The sequence below is a fragment of the Ciconia boyciana genome, chromosome 3, assembly GCF_034638445.1.
Source record: "Ciconia boyciana chromosome 3, ASM3463844v1, whole genome shotgun sequence".
In the NCBI taxonomy this organism is placed as follows: domain Eukaryota; kingdom Metazoa; phylum Chordata; class Aves; order Ciconiiformes; family Ciconiidae; genus Ciconia; species Ciconia boyciana.
Window position 1 is genome coordinate 94,975,849 of NC_132936.1, and position 16,965 is coordinate 94,992,813.

Below are 16,965 nucleotides of genomic sequence, written 5' to 3' on the forward strand. Positions count from 1 at the left end.
GGAATTTTTAGTACATATTTCAACATACACAGAGCATAACTCAAGTAAATACTTTGATTCTGTCAGAACCCTTGCTACAGAAGCTCCTTTGTATTTCAAAATAACAACAAAGTTGACTATGAGTGAAAATTGTAACAAAGGGAAAAAAAATACATGTTCTAATAATAAAACTGTTCAGACTGAAGTTAATTAAGTTTGTGAAGAATTTTACGTTTACTCATGTAAAGCACGCACAAGCACTAACAGTAAAAGTCTGACACAAATCCACAAAACTGGAGCTGTGTATAAATTCCTGGTCATGGTTTCTTTTAGTTTCACAACAGCTGAAAGGATCTACCTGTGCAATAACGTTTAAATACAACTGTTTGGGGGCTTTTTTATTGTTTTTAATTTTAATCAAGGCTTACAAAAAAACCCCAGCATTAATATTTAGAATTTAGTTACAAATATAATTTATTTACTCTGTTCCAGCAGTACTAGAAAAAATGCAAGTCAGCACTAAAGCACAAGCCAAATACTCTGAAGAATAAAATATTTGTTTCCGAACATTAATTTTCTATATTTTTCACCCTTTTACTCCCACATATATTTCTAATAATCTGAAAATCTTTGTTCCACACAGTCCTGAGGTTTTTCATAATTGCACCCAAAAGAATGAAGCTACCATCTGAGGCACCAGAGAGAGAAAAAGTGTTGAAAGGGCCTTGAAATGCCTTAAGGGAAAAAGATACTGTATTTATATGAATGCCTCTCTAGCTTAAGAAAAGCACTGGGAAGAAAACAGAATTTCACTCAAGATAATCCTTAAGCAGAAGGTTTTATTGTATTTTTCAACACCATCAATTCACTAATTCTCAAGTGTCCTTAACTTTCCTGATCAAGCATTTCATTAACATAACTTCATGGTATTTCACAAAAATTCTCTCTCATATATAAGTCACAATATTACAGAAAGAAAGAAAAAAAATTACCCATGACACTACACAAAACCTACAAATCTGAAATACAGCAAGGCTTTAAATCACATGGAGTTACATATGAACAATCCCACTGATACCTGCTTAATAACACTGAGAAAAATAAAGAAGCCAACTCAACCAAAATATTACACCAATGGTATTATTGGAGTTAAACAGTCTGTATGAGGCCTCCATAATGCACATAGTAATTTAAAAAAGTAAATTTTAATTTTAATCAAAAACAAACAACAAAATTTTCTTGACACCATATTAATAACTATATCTGCATGCCTGAGGAACTGACTGGTCCTACTTAGTATCCAATAACAATAACGTAATCAATGCAGTACAAATTTATAGACATAGAATATGAAAGATCAAGTAAATGGAATTCACAGAACTTCTAAGTCTCATCTCCAACCCTTCTGTTGTGAAAGGATTAAAAGAAAAGCAGATATTAACTCTGGTTAACAGTAAATAAGCACACCATTCAATGACAGCATTCTAAACAACAATTTAGTACCAAAAATGTTTTGACTTAAAGAATATGGGAAGTTATGCTCTGCTTATCTACAAACACATTCCCATTACTTAAGTGCTTGTTCTGCTTTCGGCTCGGATAGAGTTAATTTTCTTTGTGGTAGCTAGTATGGGGCTATGTTTTGGATTTGTGCTGAAAACAGCATTGATAACGCAGGGATGTTTTCATTATTGCTGAGCAGCACTTACACTGAGTCAAGGCCTTTCTGCTTCTCACACCATCCCACCAGCGAGGAGGCTGGGGGTAAACAAGAAGTTGGGAAGGGGACACAGCTGGGACAGCTGACCCCAACTGGCCAAAGGGCTATTCCATACCATATGACGACATGCTCAGTATATAAAGCTGGGGGAAGAAGAAGGAAGGGGGGGACATTCGGAGTGATGGCGTTTGTCTTCCCAAGTAACGGTTACACATGATGGAGCCCTGGTTTCCTGGAGATGGCTGAACACCTGCCTGCCCATGGGAAGTAGAGAGTGAATTCTTTGCTTTGCTTGTGCACACAGCTTTTGCTTTACCTATTAAACTGTCTTTATCTCAAACCATGAGGTTTTTTTCACTTTTACTCTTCTGATTCTCTCCTCCATCCCACCGCTCACAGTGAGCGAGCAGCTGTGTGGGGCTTAGTTGCCAACTGGGGTTAAACTACAACAGTGCTGTACTGCTAACGTTTTACATTCTGCTCAGAGACGTATTCCTCTGATAGAAGAGCAGGAATAAGTTTAGCTAGGTACAAAGAACAATATACTAAGTGCAGATTATTTATTAACACGCATATAAAATAGGTAGTAATGTACTCGATACAACTCAGTTAAAATGGCATAAAACTAAACCCTTAAGTTAATATCTCAAGAAAATACATTGGTCCACTCACCAGTAAAGCTGTCTGAAGATCTACAGTGGACGTAGCCCGTAGACAGATGACCAACTTCCTGAAAATTAGGGTTCTTCGCCATTCTGAACAACAGATAGATTGAACAGCAAACTCATAGAAATGCTATTCAGCAACATCCAGCTGCACAGCAACTGTACCATTTCCTGAAACAATGCATGAAATATATACCATCAGAAACTCGGGGCATGTAGCCTACGGAAAAAGTGAGCGAGATGCATATTTCTGTTAAAATTTTTGTGGAAATAAATTCTTAAAAAAATCCCTCCATTCTATGGGAAAACTTCTAATACCATTAGAACATAGCATTAGAATTTTTTTTTGAGCCATCATCATTTCATTTTGACCATTCACTTTTTAACCATCATAAAAGATGGTAACATACTGACATTCATTTGTTCATCATAAGCCACAAAAATTTCATCCTGACATTCTTCCTACAGCATTAATGTCCCCGAGAACACTGTTTTCCCACATGGGTATCCTAATTAAACCAGGTCTATACAAACTGTATCACACACGTTTTATTCCCTACACATCCAAAGTTCTCTAAGGGTTCTTGCCTAGCTAAAGGTTTTAGGGGGTTTGTTTGCGTTTTGGTGGTTGTTTTTTTTAACAATACTTCAGGCAGTTGCAGATCTTTCTCCTGTGCAAGCCTTTAATTTTACAAACAGGAAAACAAAACAAAACTGTAGGGTGAGGAAATACAGAAATAGAGAGGCTTTATTTGTTTAAATACATAACCAACATAATGAGTCTCTCTCAACAAGTATAATTTATTGTTATTCTTCCCATCATACCTGCCAGCAGGAAAAATAAACTGTGTTTAATTTGCTAAACAGATGATACCCTGATCTATGAATTCTGTCATAAGAGACACTCTAATCTTCTTTAAAATACATGTTTAAGGGAGCAAGGGAAGAGAAGGAAGGAAAAATATTTTTTGGTAGTCTCATGAACTGAAAAGTAACCATACCTTAATCCAGCAAATTGAAAACAAGTATTTGATAAAGAAGATCTCCTGGTTTTGGAGAATAGTATGTAATACGTAAATATTTGTTCCTACAAGTAACATATGTTATCAAATTGGCTTGTATTATCAAAATGTATTCAAAAGCTAGTTATGAAAATTCTTGTGGGTTTTTTTTAGATAAATATGAGTGAACAGACCCCAACAGAACAATATAATTCAAGCATCCGATTTGCAGATTTGTAACAGAAGATATGCCAAATACACTTGCATTGCAAGTAGGCTTAAATTAAATCTTAAAACACATTAAAAGTTAAGTGATCCCAGCATAGGGCTTTGGGAGGGCTCCGTGTGCTGTGCTTTAAAAATAACGCAAGCAAAGAGCATTGCTGGGCAAGCAAAATTACAGGCAGATTGCTAAGAAATTAACATCAAGCTGGTTTGTTTGTTTTTTTAAAGTCTGATAACATGACAGCTTCTTCTAAGTCAAAAGTATTTCAATGAATCACAGCAGCGCTTAACTTGCAAGAGCAGTTAAGTACTAAGACCCCAGAAGAACCTGTGAAAACACTGTGTGTACTATCAAAGTGTCAAAATACTGAACTAATACTAAAAAACCAACCAAACAAAAAAAACCCACAAGCCACAACGGGGTCTTGCAAAGCGCAGGGGCAGGCAAGGGGGAAGGCAGGTGAAGCAGGCGCCTCACACCCACGGCAGCGGGGGCGGCCGAGAGCCAGCCAGCCACCCGCCCAAGGTCGCGCCCGGGGAAGCCAGGGCCGCCGCCTCCCAAGTCTGGAGGCGCCGAGGAGGCGACCCCCGCCCGCTCGGCCGCCCCGCTCCCTCGCCTCCGCAAAAAGGCGCTTCAGGTGAAATCCCTTCGGCGCCTAACGAGCCCGCCTGCTTCCCGCGCCCTGCTTCCTCGGCCCGCGCCCGCCCCGACGCCGCCCGCCCCCAGGACGACCTGTCCGCGCCCGGTAGGAGCCACCGGCGGCAGCACGTCGGCCCGCCGAGGGGCCGGAGCCCACCGTGGCGGAGGCCTCGGAAGCCACCGCCCGGTCGTCACGAACCCGCTCCGCAGGGGGAACGCGGCCGCCGCGCCCGACCGCAAGCCTCCCCCAGGACTCACCGGCCCCGCCGACGCCAAGGCCTCCACCCCCTGCCCCACCGCGGTCGCTACGTCAACCGGCGCGCTGACGTCACTTAGCAACAGCAGCCGTCCTCCTGCGTGCTGACGTAGGCGAGCACCCGCGGAAACGGCGCGGGAGCGAGTCCCGGTAGCGGCGTGGGCTCGCTTCGGCCCCCGTAGTTCCGTTCGCGCGGGCGCTGGTTTCCTCTTCCGGCCCCCCGAGCGGAGGCGGCCAGTAGCAGAGCGCCCGGGCCGGGGGAAGAGCGCCCGGGGCTCGGCCCTCAGGGCAGGGCAGGGCAGGGCAGGGCAGGGCTGGGGGGGCCCGCGGGCGCGTCTGCAGCGGGTGGCGCTCTCGCTGTCCCCGCCCAGGGGAGCCGCGCGGCCTGGGGCGGCTGCAAAGCCGGGCCGCCCGCCGGCACCGCGTCTCGGCCCACTTCAGCGGGAGGCGAAGGGCAGCGAGCCGCCCCGGCAGCGCCCGCCGCGCTCGGTGAGTAGGGAGAGCCTGGCGGCCGCTGCCGCGCCACTAGAGCTTCTCTACGCGAGTGTTAAAACAGCGGTGTCCCAGGTGGGGCTGCACGGGACCTTCATGGCTGCATCCTGCCCGCCGGGAACAGCCACCCTGCCAGCGGATGCCAGCGTTCGTCAGGAACTGGGCACTTGTTCAGACAGCAGGGACGTTTAAACGCCCAGCCATCATCAAATAGCAGCTGATGTTTAACCTTCCCCGCGGTTCTCCTCTGCTGGTACCCGGCTACATTCAAAATACACGTTTCCTTTGTCTAAGCGTAACGCTGTGCTTGCCAGCCTCTCGCCAATCCGTATGTATTCTGCTTTCCTGAGCAATAACCTCTTTCTGTCTGTAAGAATGTGGACTCTACAGGACCATTAGATTAATTTCTACTGTACTGCATTAAACTGAACTTGGGCCCTCCAAGTGGCAAAGCACTACATGCTATTTAATTCCATGCTTTGCTTAGCAGAAGCGTTACCTCAGAAGAAGTAAAAATAACGTCTGTAATCAGCGAGAACAATAAATAATTTCAGAAGTTTTTACATCTAAAATAATTAACATCTTTTGCAGGCTAAAAGAATCATTAAATGTTTGCCTGTAGTAGCTTATTCTTGGATTTCATAACTGAGAATACGGGTTTTAATTAGTTCTCAGTATGGCAAGCAGCAGAAACATTTTTTTGGTAAAAACCATACCTTGCCCATTTCATGATACTGCTGTAACTAGTTTGTAGATGCCAGTGGCTTTTTACTAATTTCCTCTTTATTACCTCATCATCTATCACATTGTCTATGCTTTGTCAAGCACATAAAATTAAATAAAACAAGGTCATTCCAAGACTAGCAAACATGCCTAGAGTAACTTTTATTTGAGTACTAAGCAGAGAACCTGCGATACAGCCTGCTCCTCCTCGTGTAGTTATCCACTGAACTACCTATGCACACCCTTTGACTTACTCATCTGATTTACGAACTATCCCAGTTTTAATTACTGGATTCCATACAACTGGGTCAATAGGTTTTCCAGTCACACCTGTACTTTGAAGTGTAGTGGAACAAGTCTGAATGAAACACTGTGTGTTGGTAAAACATGAACCACCAAGTTCCATGCTTGTAAAATTTTGAGATTTTCCTTGGTCATAAAGCTTTAGATGATACATCTTTATTGACTGAAATAACGCTTAGACTACTATTAGTCTACATAGTTTTTCTACTCACACAATCGAATGCAAGATTCTGAATGGTAAAAGAACTGTAGTTAGCCCTTGTGCTTCAGCTGAGTTTTACTTCATTTTAAGTTCCTGTTTCAGAACACCAGCAGCAGAAGGGATGTATATGAAAAAACACAGTTTAGCCATCAAAACCTATGTAAGCTGCAATCAACTGAGTGCTTTGTCTCATTGCTGTAGCTCTCATCCTTCTTGGCACTATTCTCATCCTACTAACTTCAGAAGATACGTACTAAAGTTACACTACAATAGTCTTCAAATTAAAAGTTCTCTTAATTGCTGCTGTAAAGTATTCTGCAATATTGTGTACCTTTATTTAAAATAGGGTGACGTTTCATGAGTCAGCTGAGCCAACCTAACTTTCTGCTAAAAGGAACAGCTTTATTTACTCATTCAGGAAACTAAGGAGTCTTGAACTGGCTCCTCATTTCTGCTTAATAAACTTGGCATATAACTAACCCAGCATTCAAGAAAATCCTTCCCACTTTATTAAGCTGAATTAGCCTGCTTGGGGCAGGGGGTGCAATGTCAAAAGCCCTACATCTGGGAGGAAGACTACTGTGAGATCGTGTGGTGACAGCTATCAAGACAGCTCACTTACGCAGGAGATCTCACTCCAAACAGTAGTTAACTATATTGTCCCTAGCAAAATGACCTAACACAGGAGAATAATCAACCGCACAAGGAACGTACGAGATACATACTTCCTCTGGAAGTACAGGAGGGCAAAAATAGAGAATGCAACCATGAACCAACAGTGTTTACTGTTGCAGAAAAAAGGCAACTTGGCAAATAGTCAAGAAGGGAAAGAATCTATTGTATATGAATGACACTGATATGGCACAACCTAAAGCACAGTATCTGTAGATACTGTAGAGACCAGCCAGAAAATATCATACAAATCACAATTTAAAATACCAGGGTTGCTTCATATAACAAATAGAAAACTGAAAAAAATATTTTTTCAGTTACTATGTCTACCTTCCAATGAATTTATGATTGCCTGCACATCCATAGGGGGTATTAAGCAGAGCAATAATTTTCACATTCCTTTTTCCAACACCTAAGGCTCAGATGAGGTGTATAATATATTTGACTCATTTCCAAGGGTAAACAAAATATCTTGTATTAAGTTTTATGAATGATTTTTCATGTGGAGCTCTGTAAAGTTACTGAGTTTATATACGCTGTCTTGTTAAGATGAGGCAAACAGAATTAAGGATTTTTCAGATAAGGAGATAGGACAACAATACTTAGCATTTAAGTCATTAACATCTACATTAGCATAGTATAAATCAAATGCAATACTTTCTATATTTCTATTTTAACTTATAAGCCAGGGAGTTATTGACAGTTATAATTAACTCTGCACATTATCATTAATTTACTAAAACATCCTGCTAATCAAGTCACACAGTTTTCTTCGCTGCTGTACTCCCAATTCATATTCTATCTTTTATCACTAGATTTCTTCGCAAAAAAATCCACAAACCAAAACAAATAGCCTTTCAGTTATCTAGGACTCAACCATTAGCAAAGCAACAGATCATACTGCTTTCTAATTATTTTTCGGAAGTGTATTTGCTGTATTTGGAAGTGAATTGCAATGCCATTATACTATTCAACAGTCACATAACTGAAGACTTAGTAGGAGAGTCAAGTGCTACTTGAACCACAGTACGAGAGGGCAGAGGGTTTTTTCCTTGTTGGAAGGAACAACAGAATTTCAAAACCTGATGTGTTTTACGCTGTTCATAACAGGTGGAACAGCATAAAATCAAATAATGTGTAACATATGTAAATGTTACATGTTTTCCTGCTGTTTACAGGTATAATTTCAGTAACCGTCATGTGTTTTGACAGGGCATATCAAAATATCTACTAGTAGGAAACTTGTTTCAGATACTCTTTTTCATTACATTCCTAATGCAGAACATACAAAGCAGTTAAGTTAAATATAGCCCCAGATTTTCACTGAAACAAAAATTATGAGCAAGTTCTTTCTAGTGTTGGAAGGGACAAGAAGGATCACTGTTGAGTTAGCAACTATGAGATCTCTTATCTTGGCTGTCAATCAGAAGCTGAAAGACTGAATTCTTTCTGCTGGACTGATTTATTGCCTCCACAAAGTTTCTTGTTCCAGGCAAGGCTGCTCCTTAAAGAGTTTTGCTTGGCATAATATAAGTAAGATTAGGACTTTCATAAACATGCTACTACTCAAGTCAAAGTTAGTCTGACATTTTATTTTCTAGCATACAAGACAGGGTATGAAGCCTTCAGGATCTTTTGACTTCATTAAAAAAATATTCTGAAGGGTTGTTTTTTTTCTCCTTGTTGAAAATAATCTGTAGTAACACAGGATCTTTTTGTTGGTGGTGGTGTTAGTTTAAATCTAAACAGTGTAAGATGCAGTGAATTTCTGGTCACATATCTTCTGAGAGTGTTTATTGAAATATTAACATAATCAGCGTTCAAGAGAAGAATCTGTGTAAGCGCTCTTCCAAAAGATGGTTGAGTATTCCTAATTGGAAGCAAATTGCAGTGGCATCACAGGACAACAAAAGGAATTCAAGTACATTGAGGTCCCGGGGGATAGTTTTAGAGGAGACTGAACATGACTGATTCCTCTCTATTAAGCAAGAATTTCACAAACACTGTTACAGATTTTCTCCAGGGGACTGAAAGTGTGCATCTCCTATATAATATGCTTTGTTAGAACTAAGTGAGAGTCACCATGTGGTTAGGATTCAAAATTTCAATCCAGTAGCCATCAGGATCCTGAACAAATGCAAGTCCTTTCATTTTACCTATTAGAAAAAAAAAAAAAACAAGATGAAGTTAAGACTACATACCTAGTTCTTAATGTCAAATATGACTACTTTGAAAAGTATTTTTCCTTTTTTTCCTTTTGCATGAGAATTAGTTCAAATTTAGACAGCTAATTCTGAAAACATCCAGATTAGTTTTTAATCAGCATTAGATCTTTGTACACTAAATTGTCAGTCTTGCTCTCAACAAAGATGTAGTTTAAAGTCACTTTGAAATCTATCTTTTGTTGCTTGAAGTAAGTTTTCTGCATATGCCCCTGTAAGTGTTCACCCTCTAAATTCAGAAAAATATTTTTGTGCTCCAGGATTTTTTGACATATTTTCTTGAACTGGCTTTGCCAGTATAAAATCCTGTGTTCCTCTGCCCTGTTCATCTCCTGTCATTCCTGCCTCCACACTGAAGTTTTACATTACTGGTTTTTGTTTGTGCCTGCCCTCCCCCCCAACATGGTTTACAGTACACATTTGCATCACTTCATAAAACAGAGAAATGCAGGGCAGGAATGTTTTAAATTTTACTGTTGGAAAAAACATTACTCATTAAAACAGGATCCCCAAGAGTTGCCTTCAACAGTAGATCAGGATAGCACAGCTTAACGTGTAATCTTAAAGTGCTAACCACACACTTATACTTGCTCTATTAGGCTACGTACTGTAACAGAACCAACCTAATTCTTAGTATATTCTCGTTACAAAAACTTCTGAGAGAATACTAGATGTTTGATTCAGTCATGTAGGGAAAAAAACAACATTAGGTCTCTCAGCCTGCTCCACAAACAATGAATGTGAAGTCCAAAACTTCTCCTTCCTCCTTGGCATTTGCTGCATCAATCTTATTTCTTAATGTTAAAAAACAGCCTTTGCTCTCAGCCCTCACCTCCCCCCTACCCCCAACTGCTTCAAGAGTTCTTTCCTGTGATTTATTCCATTTACAGACTAAGCTTCCCTCCCCTCCTACGAACTTAGAGCTGTGCAGTGATACAGAATCAAAGTCAGAAGCTCTCACTTCTATTTTCTCAAGGTTCACTAGGTGCTGCACAAATTAAAAAGGGCTCAGAAACTCTAAAATGCTAGAAATAATAAGGTCAATTCTTCGATCAAGACATCTGTGTTCAAGTTAAGTTTTCAGCTGCGCTTCTTATATTTGCTTCAGCTGAGAACACAGTGAATAAGATGACAATCACTTAAGTCTCTTTTCAATTAGTTGTTCTTATGCCTCTAGCAAGGAATCTAGAAGATCAATTCCAGTATGTGTAAACTGAAGCTTCATGTACTAATGTTACTTTCAAACTAAAAGAAACCTCACCGTTAGTACAGGCAACAGTCTAATTTCTATAGCCAGAAGGAAGTAGTATCACAGATTTGTGCGTGCTGCTAAGTATTAGATGTCTGTTTTGGAATGCATCAGTCCTAAAACTCTCATGAGGTCTCTTCGTGAAAGAGAATCCAGTTGAAAAATGCAAAACTTCTCTCCACTGATTTCTGCATTTTAGGCTATTTTGACAGACATTCTTTGTTTATGTACTCTCTAGACATTTGAGCTACACATTATGCATTTTTTATTAAGAGGTATGCAAGTCAAATATGATACAGACTAATGAGGCTACTTCTACCAAAGCTGACAGAACAGTTAAAATAATAATAGCTAGTAGGTGGCATTAGGTGGATTTAAATAAAAACAGCCAGAAAAGTCAAGAATTACTCAGTTTTAATGGGTGGGAGTAATTATGTCTTCAGAGTCATCTGATTTTCACATGATAAGAAGCAAACAGATATGAAATGCGGGAATTTGATCCATGTTAAAGTAAATTCTGTAATAACTCTAGGCAGTAGTATACACAGTAAACTATGACATCAACAGAGCACATGCATTTTAGTGAAGGTCAGACTACATACAATAAGGCACGTAGCTAGACTGATTAACCGTTGTTACCAAGATGGCTCTATTGTCAGTTTTGCCCACTGAAGAGGGTGCAGGGGTAACTGGTTCTAGCACCTTCTAAGCAGTGACAACTACTAGAAACTTATTACCCAGCTTTCCAGGAAGATCTACTAGGCAGAATATATTAAAAATAAGGAAAAAAATTGACTATCACTTCTGATCAAGGCTTACCATCATCTGGTTTCTTCACAAATTTCACTCCTAGTTCTTCAAACCTCTTACAAGCTTTATTGACATCAGGGACAGCAATTCCAATGTGTCCTGTGCAACAAGGTAAAAAGAGTGAAGTACACTGTAAGTATTGCTAGGTGTTCTAGGAAAAAGTTTACAAGCTGTAGTTCATGTAAGATATGATTGTATACAAGAAAAACATTGCTTCCAGAAAGAAGAGCATTTTGGGTATAAACATTATTCTCCTTCAGAAAGTTGGCTTTTTGATAATGCCTTTTAAAATAGGAACTTCGGAGTTAAAATCTCATATTGTTTAGATAAGAATATTATCTGGAATAGGAAAAAAATAAGATTTTCAATCAAATTTTAATCTGTATTTCCTTTCTTGAAGCATGTCCACATAACAGGATTTTGTTGCATTTCCTCAATTCAACAGTACAAAGAGTTTATCATTAATGCTGTATTTGTAGAGACTAACACTAGTACTATGCAAGGCCTGAGCTTACAAATCAATTCGAAGCTTTAAATGTCAAGTGGCTAGATTGAATATGAAACTTATTTCACAAGCCAGTGACCTTTCAAGCACTCAAAATATCAAATCGAGCCACACAAATACTATCCTCAGTGCTACAAACAGAATTCTTCTTGTAGCTTAAAATGGGTAACCAGTGGGTTATAAAATAGAAACCCAAATGTTAATCAGTCTAAACACCATGATAATCTGATACACAAGAGCAATTACTGTTCTTCATTCAATAGTTACTATTAGCATGTGTTTGTTTGCCAAAGGATCAGATTCTTTATAAAAGAGTGTAACGGTGGCTCATTACTCATTTGTTTATTACACATTTGTTTACCTATTTTCACAATCTTTCACAGCATACATGCTGGAAGAAGAGAGACAAAGGATGAGATGCAAGTTCCCTTCTTTCCTAGAGCTAGTATGTTTTCTTCAAAGTAACCTACTAGAAAAGTCTTTCCATCCATACAAGTTTAAAATATTCTCTCTACTAGTTCTCATAAAAATAAAGCCTACAGTATATGCTTACCCAATAACCTTTGCACAGAATTTATATAGATGTTTTCTAAAGAACATATGAAACTCTGTTTCTCCCCAATACACAAGAGAAAAAATGTGATCACAATAAACCAAAGCTTAAAAACTACATTCACAAAACGAAAGACCTACCAAATCCTCGGGGATCTGAATTGCCATTGTGATAAGATTGATTTTCATCATTTTCAGTGCCCCAGTTGCTGTAAGAAGCAATTATTACATATTGAAGAAAAGCATCAAAATTAACAAATCCTAAATGCTCAGTTTCCTCAGGAGTATTAAGCTGTTTCTTCTAAGAAACCAGAGAATTTCAGCTGTTGGCTGCAATAATTAAACTATCAGGATTTTCCCTAGTCACAGGTCCTAGGGATAGTCTTGGGGCTAGTCATGTTCACAGCCCTTCACTTGCATTCAGATTCTACATTTGAATGAGTCAAAGACACTCCTGTCTCATTCAGCTTAGAGAGAAAGTTGCGCTGCAGGAGTCAGTTTATCTACCCATCACTGAGGAACAAACAGTGAGGGTAGCAGGTCCTAAAGGCAAGCCAGACAGTGGGGTATTTGGGAGATTAATTCTGAACAATTACAATAATTAGTAGCATTAACCAAATTGTCCTGGTTTTGGGAAGTGTATGTTTTGACTTAATATCTCTTTTGATCAGATTCCAAAAGCAATAGTTATCCATTATTAGGATGCTCTGGGGATTCAAAGGAAGTTCTAACCACATTGGGTTTTCCTAAAATCTGTGGCTTCCTACCCAGATAGTACACATACTCAAAATACAGCAAGCATTATTTCATGTTTATGTTCCTCTGTTCACCTAGCAGTTTGAAAGAGCTCTGGAAAGGGAAAGATTAAGCTTGCCAAGTATCCAAGATCTCAGCCGTACTTTAAGGCTATATGAGAGTGAAGATGTTTCCACAGTAATGGTTACATTTTTTATTCAATCCAACAGGATTTACACTCATCCACTTCTGTTTAATCACTGTTAGCTAAATGTCATCTCTCATTATATTAATACTTACTGTGTCAGTTCAAGCGTAGCTTTTCTAGAGAAGGTCCAAGCTGTTCTCTCAGTTTTATCTTTCGGGATCTCATTTTTATCTTCATACGCCAGGAAATAGAGCGAGAACTTCATAGTCGGAAAGTCAAATTTTTGAAGCAGTCTAAATGGCAACAATTATTTTGAAATAGTAACTTAAGTTATCGGGTTATCAGTTATCAGTACAAGTCATCAGGTAGCTTGCAAATAAACCAAGATGCTTCCCCCACAGAAGAATTATTGCTGTGATTTTTTGCCTTTCTGACTGTAATCTATACCTTAAAATAGCTACATTTTGAACTATCACATAGAAACATTCCAGAACACACTACAAACCTACAAAAATTAGAAGAATCAGATGCTTAAAAGCCAAACTATCAGTAACTGAAGAGCAAAGCCAGTACGAAGGCTCAAGTCTTGAGGTTGCTACTCTGTTACTTGTCCGTATTTCCTCAGGAAGATCTTTATGTTTATCCACTTTAAAATATCACCAAGGAATAAAAATATTTACTTTGAAACTTATTCATTCTGTGGAGGTCACTGGCACCGGACAAAGTTTAAGAACAGGGCAGGATTAAAAAACAAACATACCTTTAGATGAAATATTTTTACAATTTCAATAGCTAGGTATAATGATAAGATCCATCTCAAATGTGACGATTTAATCAACTAAAAAATACTTAAGGTGAGAAGCTGCTTATAAAATTCATCTCTTTACTAGAGGCAAGAAGTCACCCACTTTCCTGTGAAATATTTGATACATCTCTGTTTTCACCTAATTTCCAGAGATGGTGTGGCATACTGCAAACCATTTTTATACAGGACGTTTAACCAGAACAAGTAGGCATGCAAAATAAATCTGATTTCCTTTTCAGCTTACTAGGTATTTAGTTTTTATTGTCTCACACCCACATCTTCACTAAAGTGGAAGTAGTTTATCTTACTTTAGTCTGGACTCATTTCAAGATGTTTAAAAACATGCTAAAATGTTTTTTTGAAATAACTAATTTCAAATGTCAAGAATGTGCACAGAGCCTTAGTATAAACACATTAGGCTACTGGAGGGCACCTACCTCCCAACAGCCTTCTCCAAAGACTGAGTTTGGACCTCATCTCCAGCTTCCATTGCCTTGGTCTCGTATGACCGGAGGTGGTCATAAGCCACCTCTGAGAACTAGTAGAGAACTTAATTTCAAGATTTATAGCAATGACTCCTGATTACAAGCACTTTGTCATAAAAGTTACCAGTTAGCTGCAGGCTCAGTGAGGAGGAAGTAAGCAAGCTGTACACTGATATTTAATGACCTATTTAAGAAAAAAAGAAATTTCTAGTCAAGGCCAATATTAGTTCATTTGCAGCTTAGGCATTAACTCTGCTGTGGGAGTTCTCAGAGGTTGCCAGACTCTCCAACTGGGCATCAGCTGATGGACCAGCATTGTTTATATAGTTAACCAATTAGTATAATTACACCAAAATAACAAAAACTTTTCAGAAGAATAGTAGGAAAAAACCAAACTTATTGTGGCATACAACTTCTACTCACGTCATTCCAAGAACTCTTGTATAAAAATCCAGTGACTTCTTAGGATCCTTTACTCTTAACATTGTCTGCTGCAACAAAAAATCCTGTGGAAAAAAAAGGTTTATTATTTATACATCAACCAGAATTTAATTATGGGTATTAACAAAGATGCCAGTTAATAATGAATCTAAAACTAGGAGGTTTAGAAGTAGCAAATAGGGTACAACATTAAGTGTAAATAAAACCTTTTGTCCTGATCCTACACATACAGATTTGCGTTAAATAATATGCCTTTGTAACATAATGTTTAAAACAAATAAACAATACCACTACTGGTATCACTTAATATATATTATCAGTGGTACCAAAAAAGGGTATCATTCTTATCTTTATTATTCTTTTATGGAGCTGTACTGCACATGAACCACTTTGCATGCAAGCACACTAGCCACAATATTTGATATTGGGCCTCACTGCAGACACAGAATTTAAATAAAGCTAAACTCCTGAACTCATTATATTTATTATTTCATTGCACAGGTGTTGAATTTCAGTCAAGCTTGATATCTTGGCAGCAAAAGCGGCCTGCAATTCTGTAAGGGTATTTTCCTCAAGCCACAGGGTAACTTTACATACCAAGGGCTAATGAACAACTAAGTGGATGAAAAGTGAATGGTAGGATAGCCTAGACAGATGTATTAAAAAAAAAGAAAAGACAGACGTAGAACAACTGATATGCAATTACAAGGTTCTCCTAATAAAAAATAAAAATGTTTGGGGTGTTTGGAGGGATTTTTTTTTCAACCCTGGCATGTGCCGGCTGAAGAGCCCCCGTAGCACCCGATTACCCCGCGGCCGAGCGCAAAGCGGGCGCTGGCTCTCCTCAGCTCCAGCCTGACCTACGCTCAGCGCAGCAGCACAGGCGCCACGGCAGGCCTGGCCTCGGGGCGGGACGTGACAGGACAGGACGGGGGCTGGCAACGACCGGCCCAGCGGATCCGCCCTTCACCCCGAAACGTGAAACCGGGCCAGGCTGCCCGGCACCGGGACGGTCTCCCCACACAAGGCGGAGCGGCGCACCCCAAGCGTCTGGGCAGCTCCCTGCCGAGCAATCCCCGGCCTCCCCTCTCGCTCCCCCACGCCGGGACCCTTCCCGGCCCCATGCCACCTCCCATCCACCGCACGCCCGCCGGGCAAAGAGCAAGGGAGGGCACCGGCGCTACCGCAGCACCAGGGCGTCCTTGTCACCCCCACCCATCCCACCTTCGTGCTGGCATCTGGCTCCGAGCAGGCGCCGTAGGCTGCCTCGTCGCTGAGGCCGCTGGGCTCGGCTGGGGCCGCCATGTCGGGAGAAGAGGAGGAGGAGGAGGAGGAGGCGGAGGCGGTGCCCGCGGGAAGGCGGTGCTCCGCTCCGTCCCGCTCCTCTCCGCCCCAGGGGGCGTCGCTGGAGCAGGGCAGCTACTTGGCGGGGATGGTCGAGGGGTGCTGGGCAGGTGTCCGATCAGATCATGTGCTGCCTGTTCGTTCCTTTAAGCATTATCGGGAAGGAGCCTCCCGACCGTGGAGTTAATTAGCGAAGGGAGGACGGAAACCACAGATCCTCCGCGTTGCTGTGACCATGCGTCCCGCTAGCTGCCGCTCGCAGGCATAGGGTACCGTACAAGTGCCTAAAGCGGGCGTAGGTATCCAGCTCCGATGGAATCGTGCTTTTTTTTTGTAAATCCTTCCAACGGGCGGCAGCTTAGGGTGGTTTGAAAACCTGGCCTTGCGCCTCCAGCCCTCTTGGCAAATATACCCCCGGTGCGCTCGTTTTGGTATCGAGGGAGGTTGGTTTCTGCTTTTGCCTACAGACTCTGGGAGAAGGTTTGAAGTTTGACACCCTTTGCAGTTACGCAGTGACGTTTTAGTAGAAACAGTTATTTCAGGTCTAAAAGAGAAGAATCATCTTTCTTTCAAAAACTCGGCATGAAAAACAGGATTGAATACTTAGGAAAAAAATACACTTTGGATAATGGAAAGAAAAGCACTTTTGCAGCGCTGCATTCTCACTGCGTTACCTAAGTAGCTTCCACAGGTACACTTAAAGCCAGCCCCTGACCAAGGGAATTCACGGTGCGTCGCTGCGCGGAGCTGTCCGGTGCCCAGCACGGTCTGAGGCACAGAATCTCAGTCCC

At 40.7% G+C, this 16,965-nt stretch overlaps 2 protein-coding genes across 2 annotated transcripts in view; both read right to left on the reverse strand.

The window, feature by feature from the left end:
• BTBD9 (BTB domain containing 9) overlaps positions 1-4,784 on the reverse strand; it is a 142,120-nt gene extending 137,336 nt beyond the window's left edge. Inside the window, exons 1-2 of the mRNA XM_072856701.1 lie at positions 4,489-4,784; positions 2,372-2,535 (exon numbers count right to left, since the gene is read on the reverse strand). Coding sequence (XP_072712802.1) covers positions 2,372-2,453 — 82 coding nt within the window. The 5' untranslated portion in view covers positions 2,454-2,535; positions 4,489-4,784. The remainder of the gene's footprint in view (positions 1-2,371; positions 2,536-4,488) is intronic.
• Positions 4,785-8,449: 3,665 nt separating this feature from the next.
• Positions 8,450-16,211, reverse strand: GLO1 (glyoxalase I). The gene is made up of 6 exons (XM_072856703.1): positions 16,055-16,211; positions 14,813-14,895; positions 13,252-13,392; positions 12,358-12,425; positions 11,169-11,258; positions 8,450-9,034 (listed from the first exon to the last, which is right to left on the reverse strand). The coding sequence occupies exons 1-6, from the start codon at positions 16,133-16,135 to the stop codon at positions 8,946-8,948; spliced, it is 552 nt and encodes a 183-aa protein (XP_072712804.1). The 5' UTR covers positions 16,136-16,211; the 3' UTR covers positions 8,450-8,945.
• Between the last annotated feature and the right edge of the window lie 754 nt (positions 16,212-16,965).

Coding starts and splice junctions, on each gene's coding strand:
- GLO1 (XM_072856703.1), bottom strand. CDS start 16,135: ATGGCGGCCCCAGCCGAGCCCAGCGGCCTCAGCGACGAGGCAGCCTAC. Junction 14,896..16,054: donor AGCCAGATGCCAGCACGAAG/GTGGGATGGGTG, acceptor TTTTTTCCACAG/GATTTTTTGTTGCAGCAGAC. Junction 12,426..13,251: donor GCTACGCTTGAACTGACACA/GTAAGTATTAAT, acceptor TGCTTCTTACAG/CAACTGGGGCACTGAAAATG.